Source organism: Cebus imitator, unplaced genomic scaffold (genome assembly GCF_001604975.1).
Source record: "Cebus imitator isolate Cc_AM_T3 unplaced genomic scaffold, Cebus_imitator-1.0 Scaffold108, whole genome shotgun sequence".
NCBI classification, from domain to species: Eukaryota; Metazoa; Chordata; class Mammalia; order Primates; family Cebidae; genus Cebus; species Cebus imitator.
This window is the reverse complement of record NW_016107423.1, coordinates 3,477,632-3,500,333: the sequence shown is the minus strand read 5'-3', so window position 1 is coordinate 3,500,333 and position 22,702 is coordinate 3,477,632. Positions and strand designations below refer to the sequence as shown.

At 34.1% G+C, this 22,702-nt stretch overlaps 1 protein-coding gene across 9 annotated transcripts in view; it reads right to left on the bottom strand.

The window, feature by feature from the left end:
• NBEA (neurobeachin) overlaps positions 1 to 22,702 on the bottom strand; it is a 707,023-nt gene that overhangs the window by 425,393 nt on the left and 258,928 nt on the right. For all 9 annotated transcript variants that reach the window (XM_017537954.2, XM_037741813.1, XM_017537951.2 and 6 more), the window contains one exon: positions 6,892 to 7,019. In XM_017537954.2, the coding sequence (XP_017393443.1) occupies positions 6,892 to 7,019 (128 nt within the window). The remainder of the gene's footprint in view (positions 1 to 6,891; positions 7,020 to 22,702) is intronic.

Below are 22,702 nucleotides of genomic sequence, written 5' to 3'. Positions count from 1 at the left end.
AAAAAAAAAAAAAGAACCAGGCAAGTTTCCTTGAATTATTGATCCTATAATTTTTCTGTTCTTTGTTTTAATTATCTTCTTTGGAAACTTTCTATTTCCATGTTAGATATTCTAAATGTATCCCTTTCACCTTCATCTTTTCTTGTCTGTCATTTTATTAACATTCCCCCTACTTTTTAAATCTTATATTCCTCTTATGGCCTTATCTGTTGAGATAATTCACTTCTATATTTCCTCTTAGTCCTCATTTAAAAAATTATTTTCCTCTTTTTTTCTAGTTATTAGATCTACAATTTCTCTTTGTTTTTCTTAGTTTTATTTGGCCTTTCTCTTTGTCTCATTTGCCCTTCTATTGCTCAATTTAGATTCCACTCATTGTAGTTTCTCCCTAATGTGCAACTCCTGGAAGAGAAGTCTGATTGGTTCATTTCTCACATGGCCTAGCCAGTTCTAGCTCCTTTTAATCTTATTATGAAACCCTTGCAGTCATCTGCTATTATCATGTGTAAAAGCCTTCCCTGTTTTAGCTGTTGTTCTCAAATTGGCCTTCTGGAGTTTCCAATGAGTATTTGTAGACCAAATTCTTCAAATGCTCCTTTGATGCCCACCAGTTTCTCCCACAAATCTGCTGATACCATGTATATTATGTAGCTATAGATAGATGGTCCCCACCTCAGCATACTTTGGAGTCCAATGAGATATCTGTCACCAAGTTTTGTCATAAATGTCCATTCATTGTTATTATAGTTATTGTTTCACTACCTATTCTACCATCCATTTTTTATGGAGGAAATCAAGAATATTTAAAAATTATGCCAGCATTTCCATTTACCCCAATTTTCTTGTGTACTTTTTTGTATTATTGTAATTTAAAAACACTAATTCTGAAATTACATTTCAGTCTACAATTTTTTAATAAAAATATACACATGCAAGTTTTTCTGATTATGTGTCTATAGTGCTACTATGAATGAGCCGTGAATGATATGGAGATTGTTGACTAGGCTCATTCTTTTTATAATAATATTTCAGTGATATCCTCTTTGGTAGAGGTAGAATTTCATGCTATATTCATGTACTTTTAAAAATACTAGTCCTGGAAACCATAATCTTGAGTATCATACAATTTTAATAAAATATTTATTAGTGCGACCAAAAGTAGAGTGAACACTTCAGTGAAATTTCCTGAAGTGCTAGCATCTCTTTCTAAAATATTTTAACTTGCATATAGATCCTAAAAGGGACAGCCTCATGTATCACATCCCATCTCAAATACCTCTATCCCACCTCAGACTTAACTGATTATAACAGGGGCAGACACCTAACCCAGGAGGAACAAAATAATAGTCCTGGCTGAGCCATTCAGATTCTCTCTTGATGAGTTAAGTGACTATAGTTAGATGATGTAGGATATTTATATTAAAAGTTCATTAAGATTCAGGGCTAAGGTGTTATCCTAATATATGTTCTGATGACTAAGCAAGGGAAGCTGGTCTGGGAGAAAAGTAAAAATACTGAATAGCTACACAGAGTGAAGAAAAGACAGGAGGCTATAGAGGTGCCTTGTGAGTCAAAGGGAGTAGTCTTTGTTACTGTCTTCTCTCCCATTTCCAGGCTGCCTGAAGTTTAACTATATTTTATTTCCTGTCCTTGGATACATATGAAACTTTCTGCTGTATCCTCATCATAACTAAGTTACTCCGAATATTTCTGTGACCTTCCAATAGAACATAAATAATGCTAACAGAACATAAACTGGATTCTTAGGCTGTTTTGTTATCACTGGCTGGTAGGTTTTGATACTTGCATATATACGTATTCTGAGTAATTTTTATGCATTAATTTATAAATTGAAAACCGATTATTTTCTTAAAAGCTCAGTAAGATTCAAATTACTGTCTTCAAAAATCCTTAATTATTGCTAAGAGAAAACACACACTAAAAGCTACCTAAAAATAGCTACTGTTAAAATGAGTGGTCTTAAAAGGTGAACTACATTGTTCTGGAATGAGACAATCATAAGCTAACTAATAAAACTGATAGACAATTAAGAAAATAAAAGGACACAAACAATAAAAACTACCAAGGATTAATTATCCCAACAAGAAATAATTTAAACACAAATAAATGTGTGCATTAAGAAAAACAGAATATAAAACATAAAATAAAGAGGCAATTCAAATATATTTTATGGTTACTTGAAGTTAAGGGAGCAATTGCCTTTTCCTTTTGTAGACATTCAAGTATGTTCAGTTACCTAAATCCAGTTTTGTTACTACTACACATACAGATATATGGGAAATTCAAATGCAGTGAGATTTATTCATCATAAGCACTATTTCTTAAACAGAAATATTCAAAGCTAGGGTAAATATGTTTCTATCATGTAAATGTCCTGAGTTCTTCAAAGTATCTTGAGAAATTTTCTTCTCAAGGGAAAGGAATAGCATATCAAATCAGAGAAACAAGGGAAACAGAAGGAGAGGGAAGAACAAAGAATGAGTAAGAGTACACGCTCAAGAATGAGAAGATGAAAGGACATGCATATCTACAGGCTGGGGCGGAGAGCAAGAATAGATGAATGAGTACAGCAGCAAACTTACAGGTACAGACAACTGATCAATACCAGGAATTCGTACCACAGAACATAAAATCTTACCAATCTTTTCTTCTTTTTTTTAAAGACAGGGTCTCTAGTGCCCAAGCTGGAGTGCAGTGGCACAATCGTGGCTCACTGCAGCCTCAATCTCCTGCTCAAGCAATCCTCCCACCTTAACCTCCATGGTAGCTGGGACTACAAGCACATGTCACCACGCCTGACTAATTTTTTATTTTTTGTAGGGACAGGGTCTAACCATGTTTCCCAGGCTGGTCTCAAACTCCTGGTCTCAAGGGAATATTTGGGGCTGGTCTCAAATGAATACTTCTGCTTTGGCCTCTCAAGAAAAATAATATTCTATTCAAGTACAAGAGAAGAACACTGAATATTTACGATGTACTAGAATCTAAGTTAGGTAATAACAATATAAACAATAAGATATTTCCTATTTCAATAAGTGAAAACTAAATTTTATTAATATTACATAAGTAAAATAGCATAGGAAGACAGAAGATATGACATTAATTTGCTTAATGAACTTGAAAAAGGACTCAATGGATGAGTATAATTTGGAGGAGAAAATAAAAAAAAAAAAGGATTCAATGCAGAAAGGAGAGCTATACAAAAACAAGGAAATGTGACAGTACATAACTTGTTTACATGTTTAAGAAATGTTTTTTACAACAAGAAGATAAACACTAGTTGGGTCTGGAAGGGAGGGTTATGACCAAATTGTGAGGGATACTGAATGTCATTATTTTATACAACTATAGTTTCCAGGGTTTGGCATTGTACGAACTAGCAAAAATTTAAAGGATTGTATTTTAGGGTCGTTAACTTTTTATATTGCCAAGTTATTGGTATTTAAAAAAACACAACTCAAAACCTAAAAATCTACCATTTGCTATCATCATTTTATAAAGAAAAGTCATTTTAACAACAGCAAAGAAAGACACAAATATTGCATCAATATAGTTTAAAAAGTAGGATGTATTAAAGTTATTTGAATGTAGAAAGTTACAAGATATAACAGGGAAACACAAAATTAACTTTTTAATATCTAACTTGGTCCAGTATTTCATTTGTAGCATAGTCACATTTTTAAAAATCCAAGTTCACCTGGATACACTGAAAACAATGAAGGCATATTCTTAATGGTCTTTACACTCAATTCAGAATATTTGAGGTAAATAGAGAAGCTCGAGAAAAATAGCTCTCAATTACTCAGTCAGTTTTCTCTGTGCAATGATGAGAAGAAATAAGTAAGAAACAATCAGAATGTGTGGCCACGGAAGATTCTGGAAAGTGGCTACGCACAGGGGTTCCTGATTGTCCAATACCGAGTAGTTAACACAAAATTGCTACAAACTGTCACTTAGGAACCAGTAACACGAGTCTTATAACTTAACATAATTTTGCCTTTGCTCTGGCTGCTAGAGCATTTGTACAGAATTTGTGTCTTAGTTTTAGTAACAGTACAAGAGTCACTACTAACATTATTACATGAGTAACTTTATTCCTTGTTTATTATGTCTTTGGTCAGTATTTATACATTTCTGTAAAACCTATCAAATCATTTTAGGAAAAGGTATAGATAGGTATAGAAAAAATAAAATGCTTTTATCTTGTAGAGAATGAGGAAACATTTAAGATTTGTTTTTTTAATGATGTTTACTGAACTTCTTTATTTTAATAAAGCAACACATTACAGAAAAGCATGAAAATAAAAATATCAATAACCAGCATTCCTGCTCCTTAATAGCAACAAACTACAGGAAATCCAAAGAATTAAAAGCAAAAAAAAAGAAAGTTAAAAAGGACTAACTGATAACCTGGTACCTTTTAGAATCCATAACTATGATGCCATCACTTTTAGCTAACATAATATTTAGGCTACTATGGAAGGTTTCTATGCATGGCTTGATATAATATTAGTAATGTTAATAATATATGAAGAGCTAGCCTCTAAACATTGTTTTTGAAAATTATTAATTCTCCCTAAGTAATTGTAAATACTAAAGTTGAAGGAGAAAAGATCTAAAGAAAAAGAAACTTTTCACCTCAAATGTGTGCATTAATAGTAATGGTAGTGACAAAATAAATTTAGGAGAAAAACAAATTTTGGATAAACAGAGTTAAGGTATCCATGGAGTTTCTGGGTTTAGATGTCTACACTAGGTAACTTCAACTATGTCTGGAATTCAGAAGACTGAGTTTTGCTGTTACAACAGTTAAATAGAAGCAGGGAACATAACCCTTTCAAACATGTGTATCCTCGTAAAGATGAGAAAGTGGCTTTAGAGCAGCAGGAGTAAGACCGGGTATACACAATTACCTACTGACCCAGTTAGAAGAATACATGCCTGCAAGTGGTCAGTAGGCCATCTAGACTCATCTCCCTCTGTAGCTTGCATATACTTTCATTATACTACATATTCTATTTAATTTTAATTCTTGGTTTTTATGTCTCTTTGCTCATTAGACAATAAGCTCCATGAGGAATGTTTCTTCTGTTTTGAATGAATCAATGAATACATGATTTTGTGTAATCAATGATACACAACTAGAACAAAACTATTTAACTTATAGACACAATCTGTGGTCAAGGAAGAGTTTTTAAGTTTCTAAGTACTTTTAAAGTTCATGTTGGGGCTGCTTTAAATTAGCATGGTTTTTCTCAGAATCCCATTCTTCAGAGCATTTTATACTTCACTTTGTAGGTAGGAGTATAATGATGACGACAACAGCATCCAGAATGACACTCCTACTCAAAATGTCAGCAGCATCCCCATACCACACTTGTTAAAGCCAAAGCCCATTACCACTCTGGCCCTGATATTCGACTACTCTCCTTCTGGTTCACATGAGACTGGCATTTTTCCTGTTGGTAGATCATACCAAGAATGTCCTTCTATCCTTGTTTTAGGCTGAATGTACTATTTTCTCTGCATTGAATGCTCCTCTTATGGATGTACCTCCTTTCAGTTTTTGCTCAAATGTAACTTTTACCATGAGGCTGATTTAAAATTGACCACTCTCTTTAAACTGCAACCTAACCTTGCCATTCTGTAATCCCAATTCTCTGTGTTGTATTTATCCTTTTACAAAACATTCACTATCTTCTAACATGCTATATAATTTAATTATTCATTTTGTTTAATGCTTATTGATGTGTGTCCTCGCTAGAATATACGCTCCATCTGAAGACAAGGATCTTTGTCTATTTACTAACATATCAAAAGTACATTACATAGGACTTAGCACAGAAGGAACTCAGCATTTTTGGAAACCTGAGAAGAATATTGTCAGACATTATGTGACAATATTCTAAGAGCTTCAAATGCATTATATAACTTAATCTTCACAAGAACCCTGATGTGCTATCATTGACTCCAACTTATAGAAAGGAAACTAAGATACAAAGTGGCTAAGTAATTCACAAAGGCCACAAGCTAAGAAAGCAGTTGAACTAGGATTCAAAGTCAGCTACCAGATGCTGAGTCATTAACTATCACAGTCTTCCTAATAGAAACACTGAGTAGAAGCAGTTGGGACAATAACAGAATGGGAATGGGAAAACTCTCTTTCTTCTACAGTAAACAGGAAGTAAAAAGCAAAAAAGGTATATAAGGACGCTAAATCCCAGGACTACCTGAATCACCCACAGATCATCTTGATTTTGGCTAATTATTTCTGAAGATCAGAAATATTCATATAACAAAACTTTTTCAAAAGAAGTAAGATTTTGATTAACCATATTTTTCAAAGCCACTCTCCTAGTCAATTTATCTTCTTTGCGTCCTTACTCTATTTAAGCTGCTGTTGAAAATGGCTTCATCAATTCTCACTTAAGTATTTCTCCAGATTTTTAATGTCTTCTTAGTTAAGAATTCTCATACTACAAATGTTATGTGAATAAGAAAAATCACTTAAAGAAGCATGGCTCTCAGAGTGAGAAGGAAATTTTAGAGATGACTGCTTAATAAACAGGTTATCTTAATGAGAGGATATACATCAGCCCTGACAGATGGATTAAAGGGCCAAAGCCTCCCATTCCGACACCTTTTCAATGTTCTTCGTCTTCAAAGTTCTCTTACTGGCATTGACCATGGAAATATGTTATTTAAAAAATGGAGTGAAGAGAAAACATAATGAGTATCTTATTAGAATTTGTGAAGTAATGCTTTTACATTCTTTTGGAAATGTATATTCCTCCAGAAGCACAAATTATGCCATGATTAATACATACATTATAGGAAACTAAATAATCAGAATAGAGAGAGAAATCATACCTTCTATCAATAGCTCTTGTCCATGACTGCCAAGAAGTGTACGAGATAGGAATGGGGCAAAGTCTACAAAAATTTCACGAAGAAGAGGAGCAACTTTTTCTAAAGCTCTTTCAAGTTTTGCAGTGATGCTGTTGAAATTAAGACATAAAAACTAATAAATATAATTCAATATAAAATGTCAAATAAACTTTACTTCTAAATTAAAATCTTTAAAAATCATAAAACTCCTTTCTAGTCCATGGAATAATAGCAAGTTTCATGTATAAGGGACACCCTTGTACAGTTTCACATACAGTCATAAAGCTACTGAAAGGTTTCAGCTAAATTGAAATTACTATACCATGGAAAAGAATTGGGGTTCTGCTACCTGAAAGGGCCAAAGACTGTCCATAGCTCTATGAGTGTCATGTAAATGAGTTCTTGCATGCCTTTTCTATGCATCTATTCATCAAAGAAAATGATTTTGAACACTGACAATGTGGGTAACTATGCCAGTTACAAATACTCTTGCTTTCAAGGAGGTATTACCTGAAATCTGGACAAATAAGGGAACAGCTGAAATTCATTGTAATACAGTTGAATGCTCTGCCAAAGTAGGCAATTTCCGTTTCATAAGCCTATTTATTTACAAACTGTTGTATTATTTATATAGTTCACTGTTGATTTTTTTTTTCTTTTTTGAGACTGAGTCTTGCTCTGTAGCTCAGGCTGGAGTGCAGAGGCACAATCTCAGCTCACTGCAACCTCCGCCTCCCAGGATCAAGCCATTCTCCTGCCTTAGCCTCCCGGGTAGCTGGAACTATAGGCATGTGCCACTACACCTGGCCAATTTTTTTGTATTTTTAGTAGAGATGGGGTTTCACCATGCTGGTCAGGCTGGTCTCAAACTCCTGGCCTGAAGTGATCCACCCGCGTCAGCCTCCCAAAGCACTGGGATTACAGATATGAGCCACCACGCCTGGCCCACTGTTGAATTTTAAGTTAACAGCCATATATACGCACTATTTGACATTCTTAAAAATACTTTGAATGGTACATGTAAAAGAAAAAAAATGCGGATGAGGAAAATATTTCTGCCTAGATGAATGAATAACATAGTAACAGACATATATGTCTTAGATATAAGTGCTTTGGAGTAAGACTGCTTAGACTAGAATCCTAGCTCTATCTTATACTTGCTAGGTGAACTTAAGGGTCATTAGGCTTTCTATGTCTGCAAAATGAAGATGATCACAGTACCTACCCAGTAAGGATAAAATAAGCTAAGGGATGTAAAGTGCACAGAAAAGTACCCAGAACATAGTGAGAGGTCAATGATGTTCACTTTTTTGACTCAACTTTGAACAAAACACACCCATATTTATTCTCACAAAATGTGATTGATACATTAACCAAACCAAAATCAATATAACATATTAGATGAGCACACATTCTTCTGCACAGAAGACATGTACAGTTAGAAATTAAACACTTTACAGAATAATACAAGTTCTGCCACAATGTCAGGTTGATTACATATGTCACAAAAATATATAAATAAGAAAAAGGTAGTTAACCATAAAATAATTCGCAATGTATTACTAAGGTTTAAATCTAAACTATGGCATCTTTTTAAATTTTTTAAGCTATTAAGTAGGTATTAGAGTATAATCTCAGATGACTTCTTTACTAAATTGGAAACACCAAGTTTCAAATTTTAGAGCACTCTAAGCCTCACCATTAGCACTTCTGTTCAACTCTGTCTCTTCTTATGTGTGTTAACAGCTTTAGAGAAAGGAGAAAGCATGGAGAAAACTCAAGTTTGGTCACTGCCACATATATTTAGAAAATTCAGGAGAAAAAATTTTCCATGAGAAAAAGGGATTTCAGGGGGATTTGGCAGACTTACTGAAATTAAGAGATTTCAACGGTCTACCCTACTCTGTAATTTCTAAAGCAAGCACTTCCTGAAGACAGGGGTTCTCAAGCTTTAGTGAAGATGAGAATCACCTGGAGAGTCCATTTAACCAGACTGCTGAGCCCCACCCTAGTTTCTGATTCAGCAGGTCTGTACTGTGAGCATCTGTTAGAAGTAGAAATTCTCAGTGGGTGATGCTGATGCTGCTGATTCAGGAAACACACTTAGAAAGCATTAACAAAGAAGCAAGAAAAAGAAAGACTACCTGAAGTCATTGAATAAGCATAATCACAGTAAGTTATCCGTTACTGAATACAGAGAGACTCTTTTTTGAATCTGCAATTTCATTAATTCCTTCAGATCTCTAGAATCATGTCCTACAGCTCTTTCCAGCTAATTACCTCTACTAAGAAATGGTAAGAATGGTAAAAGTGAGTCTATTAAAAGGAGAAAAATCTAGATATAATAGTTTCTGATGCTCAATTCTAAAGTATTAATATTTTTATTTAAACTTAATAAGTGAGTAAAATTATTTCAGAAAAATATTGATTCATGAAGGTCTGCATCCTAACTATTGGATTTAATGTACTATTACTGAGGTAAAGCCAGGTGCATTTTTTATTCCAGTTTGAGACCTTTCTCCCCTGTTTTACAAGTTTCTGTGTCATTTAGAGGCTTCAAAATCGCAAAAACACTGTTACTGGTGATTAAGTTAAATATGAAACAGAAACTTCAATTAATGTGAGCAACTGATTACTTCTGTAAGTATGTATAAATATACATTATTACCAATTACCTTGACTTAAGGAAAATAGAAAAAAACAGATATTTCTTAGGAAGTGAATCCCTATTAAGATTTTTTTTGCGAATATTTTCTTATAAAATTTATTAGAATATTAAATGTTGCTCTTACATATCATCCTGCAATGAGAATTTTAATTATCTAATAGGGGGCAAAGAATATAATATTTTACTCAGCAAAAGATTAGAAGTTTTATGTATATAAACCATTATCAAATAATTCTGCCAGGTTTCTCAAACAACAACAAAATATTCTAAACGGAAAAATTTCATCCTCATTTTTTTATGAAAAAAAGTTTTTTGTTATTGTTGCTATTTATAGATTCCTCCACAGTGTATTTCAAAGAAAGGCATAAATGCTGTATAAATTAGCTTCATCGTTATACAATGGAAATTCTCAAAGAAAATAGTACAAACATAAACTTCAGCCTAAGACTCTCCTTTATCACCTGGAAAATAAGGATTCCTTACAAAAAAATACCAAAAAAAAAGAGGCATATTGTGGCTATACTGTCATTTTGTTATTTCCATTCTCATCTCAAAGAAACATACAATGTAAAACGCCTTTTCCCCAATTCTAAGACACATATAAGACAGTTATTTGTAATATGTAAAAAATAAAAAGCATATTAACATGTGAAAAGCCCATGCCCTTAAGTCCTATAAAAGTAAATAAAATTTTCTCCTTAAAATAAAAATACAGTGGCCGGGCACAGTGGCTCACGCCTGTAGTCCCAGCACTTTGGGAGGCTGAGGCAGGCGAATCACGAGGTCAGAAGTTTGGGAGCAGCCTGGCCAATACAGTGAAACCCCATCTCTACTAAAAACACAAAAAAAAATTAGTGGGGTCTGGTGGCACGCACCTGTAGTCCCAGCTACTCGGAAGGCTGAGGCAGAAGAATCGCCTGAACCCAGGAGGCGGAGGTTGCAGTGAGCCAAGATCGTGCCATTGCACTCCAGCCTGGGTGACAGAGTGAGACTCCGTCTCAAAAAATAAAAACACAAATACAAAAAGCATACAGCCACCAGAAGAAAACCAGGTATTCATCAGCAAATTATTTTGTAAGAAAAGCTAGCATAAGGTGTTGATTTTATGGAAAAATTCTAAAGAGCAACTTTTCAGTTTTCTCTGAAAGTTTATTTTCATTTATTAAAAAACATTCATTTAGGCTGGGCATGGTGCATCACACCTATTATCCCAGCACTTTTGAAAATCAAAGGAGGATAGCTTGAGCCCAGGAGTTCTAGACCAGCCTGGGCAACATGGTGAGACCCTGTCTCTATCAAAAATTTAAAAATTAGCAAGGTGTAGTGGCTGGCACCTGTGATCCTAGCTACACAAGAGGTTGAGGCAAGAGGATCTCTTGAGCCCAGGAGGTCTAAACTGCAGAGAGCTATGATCATGCCACTACACTCCAGCCTGCGCAATGCAGCAAGACCCCTATTTTGCCAAAAAAAAAAACAAAAACAAAAAACTATTCATTTAGTCTAAGACATTTTATGCACAGAAGCAATACAAAGGTATATTCTCCTATGTAGGGGAATCTACCCTGCACAGTCTGAGCAAGCATTACAATCTTATACTCTAATAAATTCTTCATATTTGGTTAAGTTCTTGGGCACTAAGCACAAATTTCATCAAGTGTGGGTTGAAAAGCATACAATTTCAAGCCACTCATCCTACTCTCCCCAGTCTACTTTTTCCCTTTAAGTCACACTAATGATGCATTTAAGATGCCTGATTGATGACTATTTTGAATTTGGCTATTTTTCTTAATAGTAAGTATAAACTCTTTTAAGACAAAGAATTGAATTACTGGAACTGGAGACCATTTTCGTAAGTGCAGTAACTCAAACAGAAAGGCAAACACCACATGTTCTCACTTTTAAGTGGAAGCTAAATGATGTGTACAGACGGACACAGAGTAAGGAATGATAGACACTGGAGGCTGGTGACTTGGAAGGGTTGGAGGATGGAAGGCAGGGGTGAGAGGGAAGAGATTACTTAATGGGTACCATGTACATTATTCAGGTGATGAATACACGAAAAGCCCAGACTTCACCGCTACGAGATATATCCATGAATCAAAATTACAGTTGTATTCCTTAAATTTACACAAATCAAAACTAAATACATAAAAAGGAAAAAGAATTGCTTATTTCCATGAAGAAAATTCCTGTTGCAACTTGAGAAATTATAAAGCATTCTAACAGGATTACCAACTCAAGGAAAACAAAATATTCAAAGGAAATAATAAGGCTTTAGATGAAATTCTATAGCTCTAATGATTGGATTAAAACAATGTGACTTAAAACACAAGAGCTTACAATTATGGTTTTTAAAAATGGCAATCACGTATTGGCTTTTACCTGTATTGAATAAGTCTCATTCAGAGTTAATTCTAAGAAATTTATATGAATAAAAATATAATTAATCAATGGGAAAAATAATGTGTGAAAACCCATGGCTTAATTATTATCAAATCTTGACAAGTATAACTGGCCTCAATAAATATCCAAGGCCATGGTAATTTTAAGTTCACAAATTAGTAAAAAAAAAAAAAAAACAAACAAAGGTAAGATTTTTCTCTCCTGTAGTCTAAATAAATCCCCTATAAACATAGTTCATAACAAAGTGACCTTTTCCTAATGTTATATGTTTTAGAATTCTAGAAAAATATAATAGTTCTACTTTTATTTAGGACCCTACATATATTGTGTACTCTATTTTAACAAGCTCCCTTATGTTTGTGCTACTTCATAAAGTAATTTTTACTTACCTTGGATTTTATTTACTTTTTGTATTTTCCTAGGTCCTTAGCACAATGTCATAAATATAATAAATACTTAATAATTTGAAAGATTAGGAAGATTTAAAAGATTAGAGTGCTTAAATTTCCAAATTCATTTCTTAAATCATTAAATGGGTAGTTATCATAATAAAACATAGACTAAAAAGAACTAATCACATACCCTTAAGTAATGCACTTAAAAGATTTACTCAGACCTAAAAGAAATTATTGGGCAGGTGCAGTGGCTCACACCTACAATCCCAGCACTTCTGGAAGCTGACGTGGGCAAATCATAAGGTCAGGAGTTCAAGACCAGTCTGGCCAACATAGCGAAACCTCATCTCTACTAAAAAAATTCAAAATATTAGCCGAGTGTGGTGGTGTGCACCTATAATCCCAGCTACTCAGGAGGCTGAGGCAGGAGAATTGCATGAACACGGGAGGAGGAGGTTTCAGTGAGCTGAGATCATACCATTGCACTCCAGCCCGGGGTACAGTGCGAGACTCCGTTTCAAAAAAAAAAAAAGAAAGAAAAGAAAAGAAAAGAAATTATTACATTAGTGAATTCTATGTTAGATTTTTATTAATTGAATGCTCCAAATGTGGGCATCAGTAAGTGAACTGATTGGGTTTAGGTAAACACAGATGAAAAGAATGGTTTAGGAGAGTATTAATGATAGAAAAACCATAAATTGTCAAGTTATATTATTATCAGCTACATATTATGACTAGGAATTGACACTGAATTCAAATACTTTGCTGTCACTAAATTTCTAATATGAAATATAATTTAACATGCTAAAATAGCTGATAAGTAAATGTATCCTAAATCTACAAGCCTGTGACATAACGACCTACTGACAGTTTTGTTAATTTATAGCTTTCTAAGGTTGTGGTCACTAGGGAAAACATTGTACTTAAAAAAAATGCTTCTTTTATTTCTCTATGATCTTATAAACTTAAAACTGACCTCTTCTCCTTATTACTCCTAAACAGAATTATTTTCAAGTGCATGATGAACAGGGTAAGAAAGTAAATAAAACTATAGAAGACTAAGAAATTGAAGCGAAATAGAATATTTTTATAAGTAAAAAGTTTACTGTTATATATTGTAAACTAAATTCCAAGTAAACATTTTTCAAGTTTTAAGACACGTAATGCCTATGTGAGCACACTTATGCACATCTGTAGTCTCAACAACTTGGGAAGCTGAGGCAGGAAAACCACTTGAGCCCAGGAATTCAGGGCTGTAGTGTGCCATGATCACGTCTGTGAATAGCCATTATGTAATGCTTTTATGGGCATGCCCTTAGACAATTATAAAAGTTTTTTGGAGTGTAGTAATTACAAAAGTAAAAAAAAAACTGATGTAGAACAATTCCTTCTTTCCAGTCACCTACTTAAATGGCATAAAAATTAACTATAAATACATAAAGTATATAAAAAATAAAACAAAATTAAAAAAAAAACTGTAAAATATAAAAATACAAAGTCAAGTATATAAATCTAACTAAAACCAAGCAACGAATCTAGTGATAAAAAGGTAAGACTAATTGTGTCTTAAATACCTGACGTGAAAATTGAAATAATAACATTTATCCTCCTAAATAAAATATTTAGTGTATTTTAAAACAATTTTAATGTAGTGGGGGCTGTGGTGTCTCAACAAGATCCCCTTTGAGGATGGAAACACTCTTTGCCTGGAAAGTTCTGAAAAGCACTGTGGGGTGATGGCATACAGTTGAATCCCTCCCTAGAAGGGGGCTGCTTCACCCAAGGGTAAGCCCCCTCATTAGGAGCAGTGTGAATTCAAACAGTGGTCAATGAGAAGATAAAAAGACCCAGGTCTTTTGACTCAATTGAGGACATCTTTCTCCAATTTCAGAGCTTTCCCATGGAGTGGCCTGGAATCTCTCTTACAATTGCATCACTTTTCCTTCAGATCAATCTCCCATTGACATTTATAGGTAGTATTATCAAGCACCAGTAAAGCACCTACATACAGTGTTTTATCTAAGAATTTGTTTTTTGGAATAGCAGCTAATGAATGTTTTATAGTACAGTATTTAGTTCATATAATATTTTTGAATATATAAATTGAAAAATCAATTGAACTTTTAAAATGAAATAGAGGACTTCTATTTCAGATGTAGAAACCTGGAGTCATTCCCACAAAAATCACAAGAAAAAGCCAGATAATCTAAAGAATTGTAACTTTGTTAGGCCTCATCAGAAAACTGAAGTTGCTAGGCAACCAAACAGCCTTGAAATCTGAGGATAGGAACCTCCAAGAAGACTCAGGATACATGAACTTGCTAATCTGATGCAGAGAACGGAAAGAAGCAGCACTGGGCAACACATTAGGCTGAAAAGAAAAATTCAGCTCATTTTTTAAATTTCTGAAGTCCACGTGTGGGCTACAAGAGAATAAAACCCTCGGAGCTACAGACACAAGGAGAGTTTGCAACAATGCCCAGGCTCTTCCATTCAAATCAAACCAGTACTCAGAGGAAAAACTGGAGGCAGCATGGAAGACTGCAGACAACTTCCTTCATTGCTCCAGGAGGGAGAATTAATTGCTGCAAAAAAAGACACAAAGTTCTGCCCAGATGCCTCTTCCTATCTCCCCTAAAGAATGGAAGCCTTATGCAATTGAGAGAAAGACAGCAACTCCTGTCACTTTTGGGGTACAGTAAAAGGCCTAATGCAGATGGAGGAAAAGAACATAAAAACACTCTACTCTGAGGGAGGGGAAGGGAAACGTTCTGAGTCCTGAAATTTACAGATCCCCAATCATGTAGAAATGCACAAAATCACTTAAAATGCCCTACCTTCAAGATCCAGGACAGCACCTGACTAAAATGGAGTCTAGACCGGTACAAAAAGAGAACCCCACACCCTTGAACACCAGGCTTGCAAAAACACAGTAACAGATAACAGTAGTCTACTATTGCAGAAAGGCCTATAGTGTGGAGAACCTCTCTTAATCAGAAAAACCTAACAATGAGGGTAGAACAGAAATAGTGAGTAAGACACTCTGAAAAACTAGCACCTAACTAAACAGAAAGTTAAGGCAGAGAAATTTAAAGCCCATGGTACACTGAGAGTAACAAAAACAACAAGAAAACATAAACGCAGCTCAACTCCAGACTAAAGTGACTAAACCTCTCTCACAAAAGGCCTAGCATAAGGAGAGGCAGACCCATTTAGAGCACACATATGACTAGCTACTATCCTATACATGATATCCAGTTTTCAACTAAAAATTACCTTATACATGAAGAAACAAGAAAAAAAAAACCTGAGATAAACCAATAGAATGAAAATCACAGATGAACCCTATGTTGGAACTATAAAAGAATTTAAAATAAGTAACTATGATTAACATGTTAAGAGTTAATAGCTGAAAAGGCAGACGACATGCATAAACATGGAAAATTTCAGCAAAAGTAAGAAGCTGTAAAGAAGAAACGATGGTAGAATTTAAAAATATAGTAAAGGAAACAATATGCCTTCAATGGGCTTATCAAAAGACTCAATGAAGCCAAGGAAAGACTCAGTGAATTTGAAGATAGGCCAATAAAAGATAGGCATATTAAAACAAAAAGAAAAAAAAATACACACACACAGATGGAGAGAGTGTGTACATGAGTGCATTCAAGCGCTATTAAACAGTATCAAATAACTTTATATAAATGTATTACATAACTTTATATATAACACTATCAACTTTATATAAAAGTTATATAAACTTTACATAAATGTGAAAGAGAAATGCAGTATGCCAAATAATGGCTCAATAAAGATCTCTAAACCATAATCCTTGGCACCTATGAATAAGCTATATTACATGGCAAAAAAGGATTTTGCAAGTGAAATTAAGGTTATGGGCATTAAAATAGAGAGATTATTCTAGATTATGTAGGTAGGTTCAGTCTAATCACATGAGGTCTTAAAAACAGAAAACTCTCTGGCTAGAGAAATACAGCAAAGGAGGAAGGCAGAAAAGATATGTATAAGCAGAAAACAGACAGGTCCCAAATTTGAGAAAAACTGGATGCATTATTACTAATTCTGAATGTAGGAGGCTGCAGGCAAGAAGAGTTCTAAGAGATGAGGGAAGCCTCTGACAGCAGGCAAATAAATAGGTCCACGTGTTCTATAGCCACACAGAGCTGAATTGTGCTAATAATCTGAGTGAGCCTGGAAGTACATTTTCTTCCAGAGTCTCCAGTAAGAAATGTAGCCCTGCCAATATCTGCATTTTAGCCCAGTGTGACCTGAGTGTTAGACTCTTAACCTATAGAACTGTGATATAATTAACAAATCAGTGCTGATTTAAGCTGCTAAATTTGTGGCAACTTGTTATTCTAGCAATAGAAAACTAACAGAGACATACTGGAGCAGAAGAAATATGTGAAGAGATACTGAGTGAGAATTTTCAAACAACAATAAAGTCAGAAAACTAAAGATATGAGAAGCCCAGAAAACACCAAGTAGAATTTTAGTAAATAAGTAAATAAATTATATATCATAATAAACTTCTGAAATCCAAATATAAAGAGAAAATCTGAAGAAGGCATTCACAGAATAAAGACATATTCCAGAAAGAAAAACAAAGATAAGAATGACATTCTCATTAGAATCCATACAAACAGAGGAAATGAGATGCAATCCCTTTCAAAACCATTTTAAAAATATGTAAATCCACAATTCTGTATCTAGCCAAAAATTCTTTTGAATAGGTAAAATAAAGACGTTTTTAGACAACAAAAACGGAGGTAACTCATGTAGTTGACTTTGTACTCTGAACACTTTTAAATGTAGTTAAAGTATAAGGAATATACCAGACAAAAACAGATTTATACAAATAAGAGTGCTAGAAAAGATAAATAAAATTATAAAATGCATTTACTTTTAATTGCTCCAAAATAAAATTCACTATCCAGAGCAAAATTGCGGTGTGCTGTCTATTTGTTTTGTTTTGTTTTGTTTTTAGATAGAGTCTCACTCTGTTGCCCAGGCTGGAGTGCAGTGGTACCATCTTTGCTCACTGCAACCTCTGCCTCCCAGGTTCTAAGTGATCCTCCTGTATCAGTCTCTGGAGTAGCTGAAATTATAGGCATGCACCACCATGCCTGGCTAATTTTGTACTTTTAGTAGAGAGGGGTTTCACCGTGGTGGCCAGGCTGGTCTCCAACTCCTGACCTCAGGTGATCCACCTGCCTTGGCCTCCCAAACCCTGCCCAGCAAACTGTTTCTTAATAAAGCACATAAAAGTAAAATGTATGACAACATTAAAACAAAGGATGTATAAAAGGAATTAGGAATAAACTGTTACAAGTGTCCTTATTGAAACATGCAACAGTGAAAACAGTGTAATCATATTAAAAACTGACTCTGATAATTTAAAAATTTATATTGTAAGCCTTAGAGAAGTCCCTAAAATGTTTTGAAAAGATTATCTTTTATTTTCAACATTATAAAATTGTTTGAAATATTGTCTTTAATATGACAATACTGTAGAGAAAATGAAATAATAAAAAATACTCCATTAATTCAACAGAGAACATAAAATAAGAAAAAATAAAGTACAGATGGAAAGTAACAATTTATTATAAAACAATTACCAAATTGGTAAATATCAATCAAATCATGTAAGTAATTACATTGAATGTAAATAATGTAGAAAAACTAATTAAAATATAGAAATTGTCAGTTTGACTTTTTTTTAAAAAAAAGCAGAACTGCTTTAAATATAAAAATATAGATAAGTTTAAAGAAAGAAAAAAATTAACATCAAAACTCTGCATTAAAATAAAGTCATGTAAAAAGTTGAAAATGTTTAATTGGATGAGTTTTATACAAATGCTTACCAGAAGAAAATATATTTTTTTTCTGGAAGAAAATATCACTTTGTACTTTCATATTATCTTTAAAATCTTTCAGATACTGCATAAGTTCTTCAAATGATAATAACAAGAAAAGACTATATATAAGCAGACAGGAAGATATTCTTGAATACCAAAAGTAACACAAGATGACAGAGGTAGCTCTGATAAATAATGAAAGACTTTTAGGTAACTTATTTACATTCAAGAAAATTAAAGACCAAGATAAACAATTGGATAAGATAGACACTGGAAGATACTATCAAACTATAAAAATCAAATGGAAATTCCAGTACTTGCAAAAATTGAAATTAACAACTGAGAAGACTTGACACAGCTGAAGAGAGAATTAGTAAAGAAGAATATAAGTTAAAAGAAAATATTCAAAATCATTGAGAGAGAAATAGAGGTCAAGGAAAAGGATATAGATAGGTTATGTAAGTTAAGATCTAACAAAAGGATAAAATGAGTTAGAAGCAATACTGAAGAGGTAATGGCTGGGAAATTTCAAAATTGAATGAAAGTGATCAAACTTCACACGTGAGAAACTCTACAACCCTAAGCAGGATAAATACAAGGAAAATCCACAGCACTTGAAAACATCACAGTAAAACTTATCAACTCCAAAAATACAGAACACCTTTAAGACAGACATCAGGTGGGTTGGAGTGAAGAAAAGAAACAATATGACTAGCAATTAACCTAAAAAATAAAGAAATAAAACACAGAATGCAAGAAAGCAAAAAGACAATAAAATGATATTTTCAAAGCACTAAAAGAAAATAATTGCCAACCTAGAATTCTGTTGGTTCAAAAATATCCTTTAAAACATTGAGGTGGATTTGAAAGATGTTTGGAAAAATAGGAACTAAAAGTTCATGAGAAGCTAACCTGCACTAAATCGAATACTAAGAATTGTTCTTGAAGAAGAAAAATGATACTTGGTGGAAGTCAGGCATTCAGAAAAGAATGATGCGCAACAAAACATGATAATCATTTGGCTAAATCTAAACAGATGTTTACCAATATAATAAGTATACTTTCAGGGTGTGAATTTAAGATGAACATGCACACATGTATGTCTGCAAAATCTGGGGTAAATTAAGTTAAACTAGACTAAGGAAGGACCATGCATTGTCTGGGAATAGGACCTCGATAAATCAAGGGCAATTCCTGCAATCTGGAGGACTATCAATTACAGTTTCTCAAAGTGTGCTCTCTGGACCAGCAACATCACCATGATCTAGGATGACGGTTAATTTTATGTGTAAATTTTACTGGGTGTCCAGATATTTGATTAAACAGCACTGTAGGTGTGACTGTGAGGGTATTTCTTGATAAGATTAACATTTGAATAGGTAGACTGGGTAAAGTGTACTGCCCTTCCTCATGTAAGAAGGCTTCATCTAGTCAATTGAAGATGTGAATAGAACAAAAACATTGATCAAACTCCTCTGTCTGTCTGTTTGAGATAGAAATATTGGTCTCTTCTGGCCTTTGACTCAGGCATAAACATCAGTTCTTCTTGGGTCTTGAGCCAGCCAGCTTTTGGACAGGAATTTATATCACTGGCTCTCTTGGTTCTCAGACCTTGGTACTTTGACTAGAACTACACATTGGTTCTCCTGGATCTTTGGCATACTAACTGCAGATACTGGGAATTCTCAGCTTCCATAATCATGTGAGCCAATTTTTTATAAGAAATTACGTGCATATGTATGTATATTAATATGAAAGTAAAATCCTATTTAATCTGTTTATCTAAATAAGCTTGACTAATAAACCTAAAAACTTGTTAAAGATGCCCTAAATTCTCATGCTCTACTGGAGTCCTACTGAATCAGGCACCCAACAGTCTGCATGTTAATAAGCCCTCTATGTTATTCTGATGCATGCTGATGTTAGAAAACTGCACTAAGGAAAAAAATAATGTACAACTTTCAACCTAACAGTTTCATGTTATTTTTTTCTAGTGTATATTGGTTTTTTATTGACAATATGAATAAAACTGATTAATCACTGCCAGAACTTATCAAGAAAAGGAAGGAAGGAAGACAGGCAGCTAGCTTAAATAAAGAATGTCAAGAATAAAAAGAAGGGACATTACTACAGATTATATAAATGTTAAAATAATACAATAATATTATGAAAAATTTTATTCCTACAAAACCTACCAAAACTGAGACAAGAAAAAAAAAAATTTGGGGAGATCTGTAACTAATTAAATTAAAATTTTCATTAACTTTCCTAAAAGAAGAGATCCAGGATTAGATGTCTTTGCTTGTAAAGTTTACTAAATATTTCAGGGGAAAAATCCCCAAAATAATCTTATAAAAGCTTTCAATACATAAATAGATTTCACATTAGAATGAAATTGGATTTCTTACAGAAATTGAGAATTTTTTTAGCATTTAAAAATTAAATCAATATAGTACACCATGTTAACAGAATAAGGAGAAAAACCACATGATCATCTTACTGTATATTTAAAAAGCATAAGATAAAATTCAACATACATCATGATGGCACGGTTTTGTTAATTATAAGTAAGAGATGAATCACATTTATTGAAAATTATATATAATTAATAGATAAGAGGCAACATAACTAATGATAAATGTTCAATGTTTTTCATCTGAGATGAAGAATTTAAAAAGAATGCCTGCTATAACCATGGCTATAATAAATTGCATTGGAGGCACTTGGCGGTACCGTAAGTTAAGAAAAAGAAATCACAAGATGTAAGAATATTAATGGGGGAAAAATCTCCTCCACTATTTGTGGATGACACAATTATGTATACACATATATGCTTGAAACAATCTATAGAAAAATAATTAGGAACAATAAGTGGATTAACATTTCAGGATATTTGCTCAACATACTGAAATGGAAACATATTGTGGCACTGTTTACAACAGCAAAGACCTGAAACCAACCCAAATGCCCATCAATGATAGACTGGATAAAGAAAATGTGGCACATAAACACCATGGAATACTATGTAGCCGTAAAAAAGGATGATTTCATGTCCTTTGCAGGGAGATGGATCAATCTGGAAACCATCATTCTCAACAAAGTGACACAAGAACAAAAAACTGAACACCACATGTTCCCACTCATAGGCAGGTGTTGAACAGTGAGAATACATGGACACAGGGAGGGGAATATCACACAATGGGGTCTGTTGGGGGTGAGGGAGAGATAGCAGGGGTGGGGAGATTGAGAAAGGATAACATTGGGAGAAATACCTAACGTAGGGGACAGGGGGAATGAAGGCAGCAAACCACCATGGCAAGTGTATACCTATGTATAGGTCCTGCAAGGTCTGCACATGTATCTCAGAAATTAAAGTATAATAATAAGAAATAAGAATCCTTTTTACAAAACCATGATCTCTCCTGAAAACAAAAAGAAATTTATAAAAGAATTTATCGACAAGACAATAAAAATATAAAATTCATTTTTAGCCTTGAAAAAGATGGTCTAAAATTACCTCCCATGCTAACAGCTAAAAACTTAGACAAATACAGGGAACAACTATTTTCAGATAACACAGGGAGTACAGGACTATGGACCCTAACAAGGGCAAAAACAAGAAAGTAAGTTCCCCTATCACCCACGTTTTCTTTCTGGTGGTATTTCCTACATTATGGCAAATACTGAGTCCTGCAATGTTTTTGAGTTGACAAGACTGAGACTGCAATTCAAAAAGGCCAAGGTGAATAGAATTTGCAAAACAGAGTCCCTGAGAGAGGGCAGGTATAAAGAAAAAAATTTCCAAAAACCTGAGTCTTAGGCTGAATAGTAATCTACTTATGTGAAGCCTGAAAGCTACAAGGGCTAGAAGAGAACAATTTTTTGAAAGGCATAATTATGAAGGAGCTATAACACAAACATCACTGAGAGTGCATAGTGCTGGGAATTGTCTGCATTCCCTCCAGCCAAAAAGGAGAGATCTCATTAAATACACTGAGCATTCAGGAGAAATTCCAGCAACTCTACCCTTTCTAAGTGTGGCCAAAGCAGTCCAAGAATAGAGGCCTCTCTAAATTTGCCTAGAAAGATCTAAAAACTTGCCTCATGAGCAAGAATAGGCTTTTCAACACACAGTGCTGGAACAAGTGGACGTTCATAGGCAAAAATATGTACCTCAACCTAAACCTCACACCTTACATAGATATCAGCTCAAAATGGATGACAGCCTTAAAAGTAAAACAATTTTTAAACCACAAACTGTTAAAGAAAACACAGGGGCCGGGCACGGTGGCTCAAGCCTGTAATCCCAGCACTTTGGGAGGCCGAGGCGGGTGGATCACAAGGTCAAGAGATTGAGACCATCCTGGTCAACATGGTGAAACCCCGTCTCTACTAAAAATACAAAAAATTAGCTGGGCATGGTGGCTCGTGCCTGTAATCCCAGCTACTCA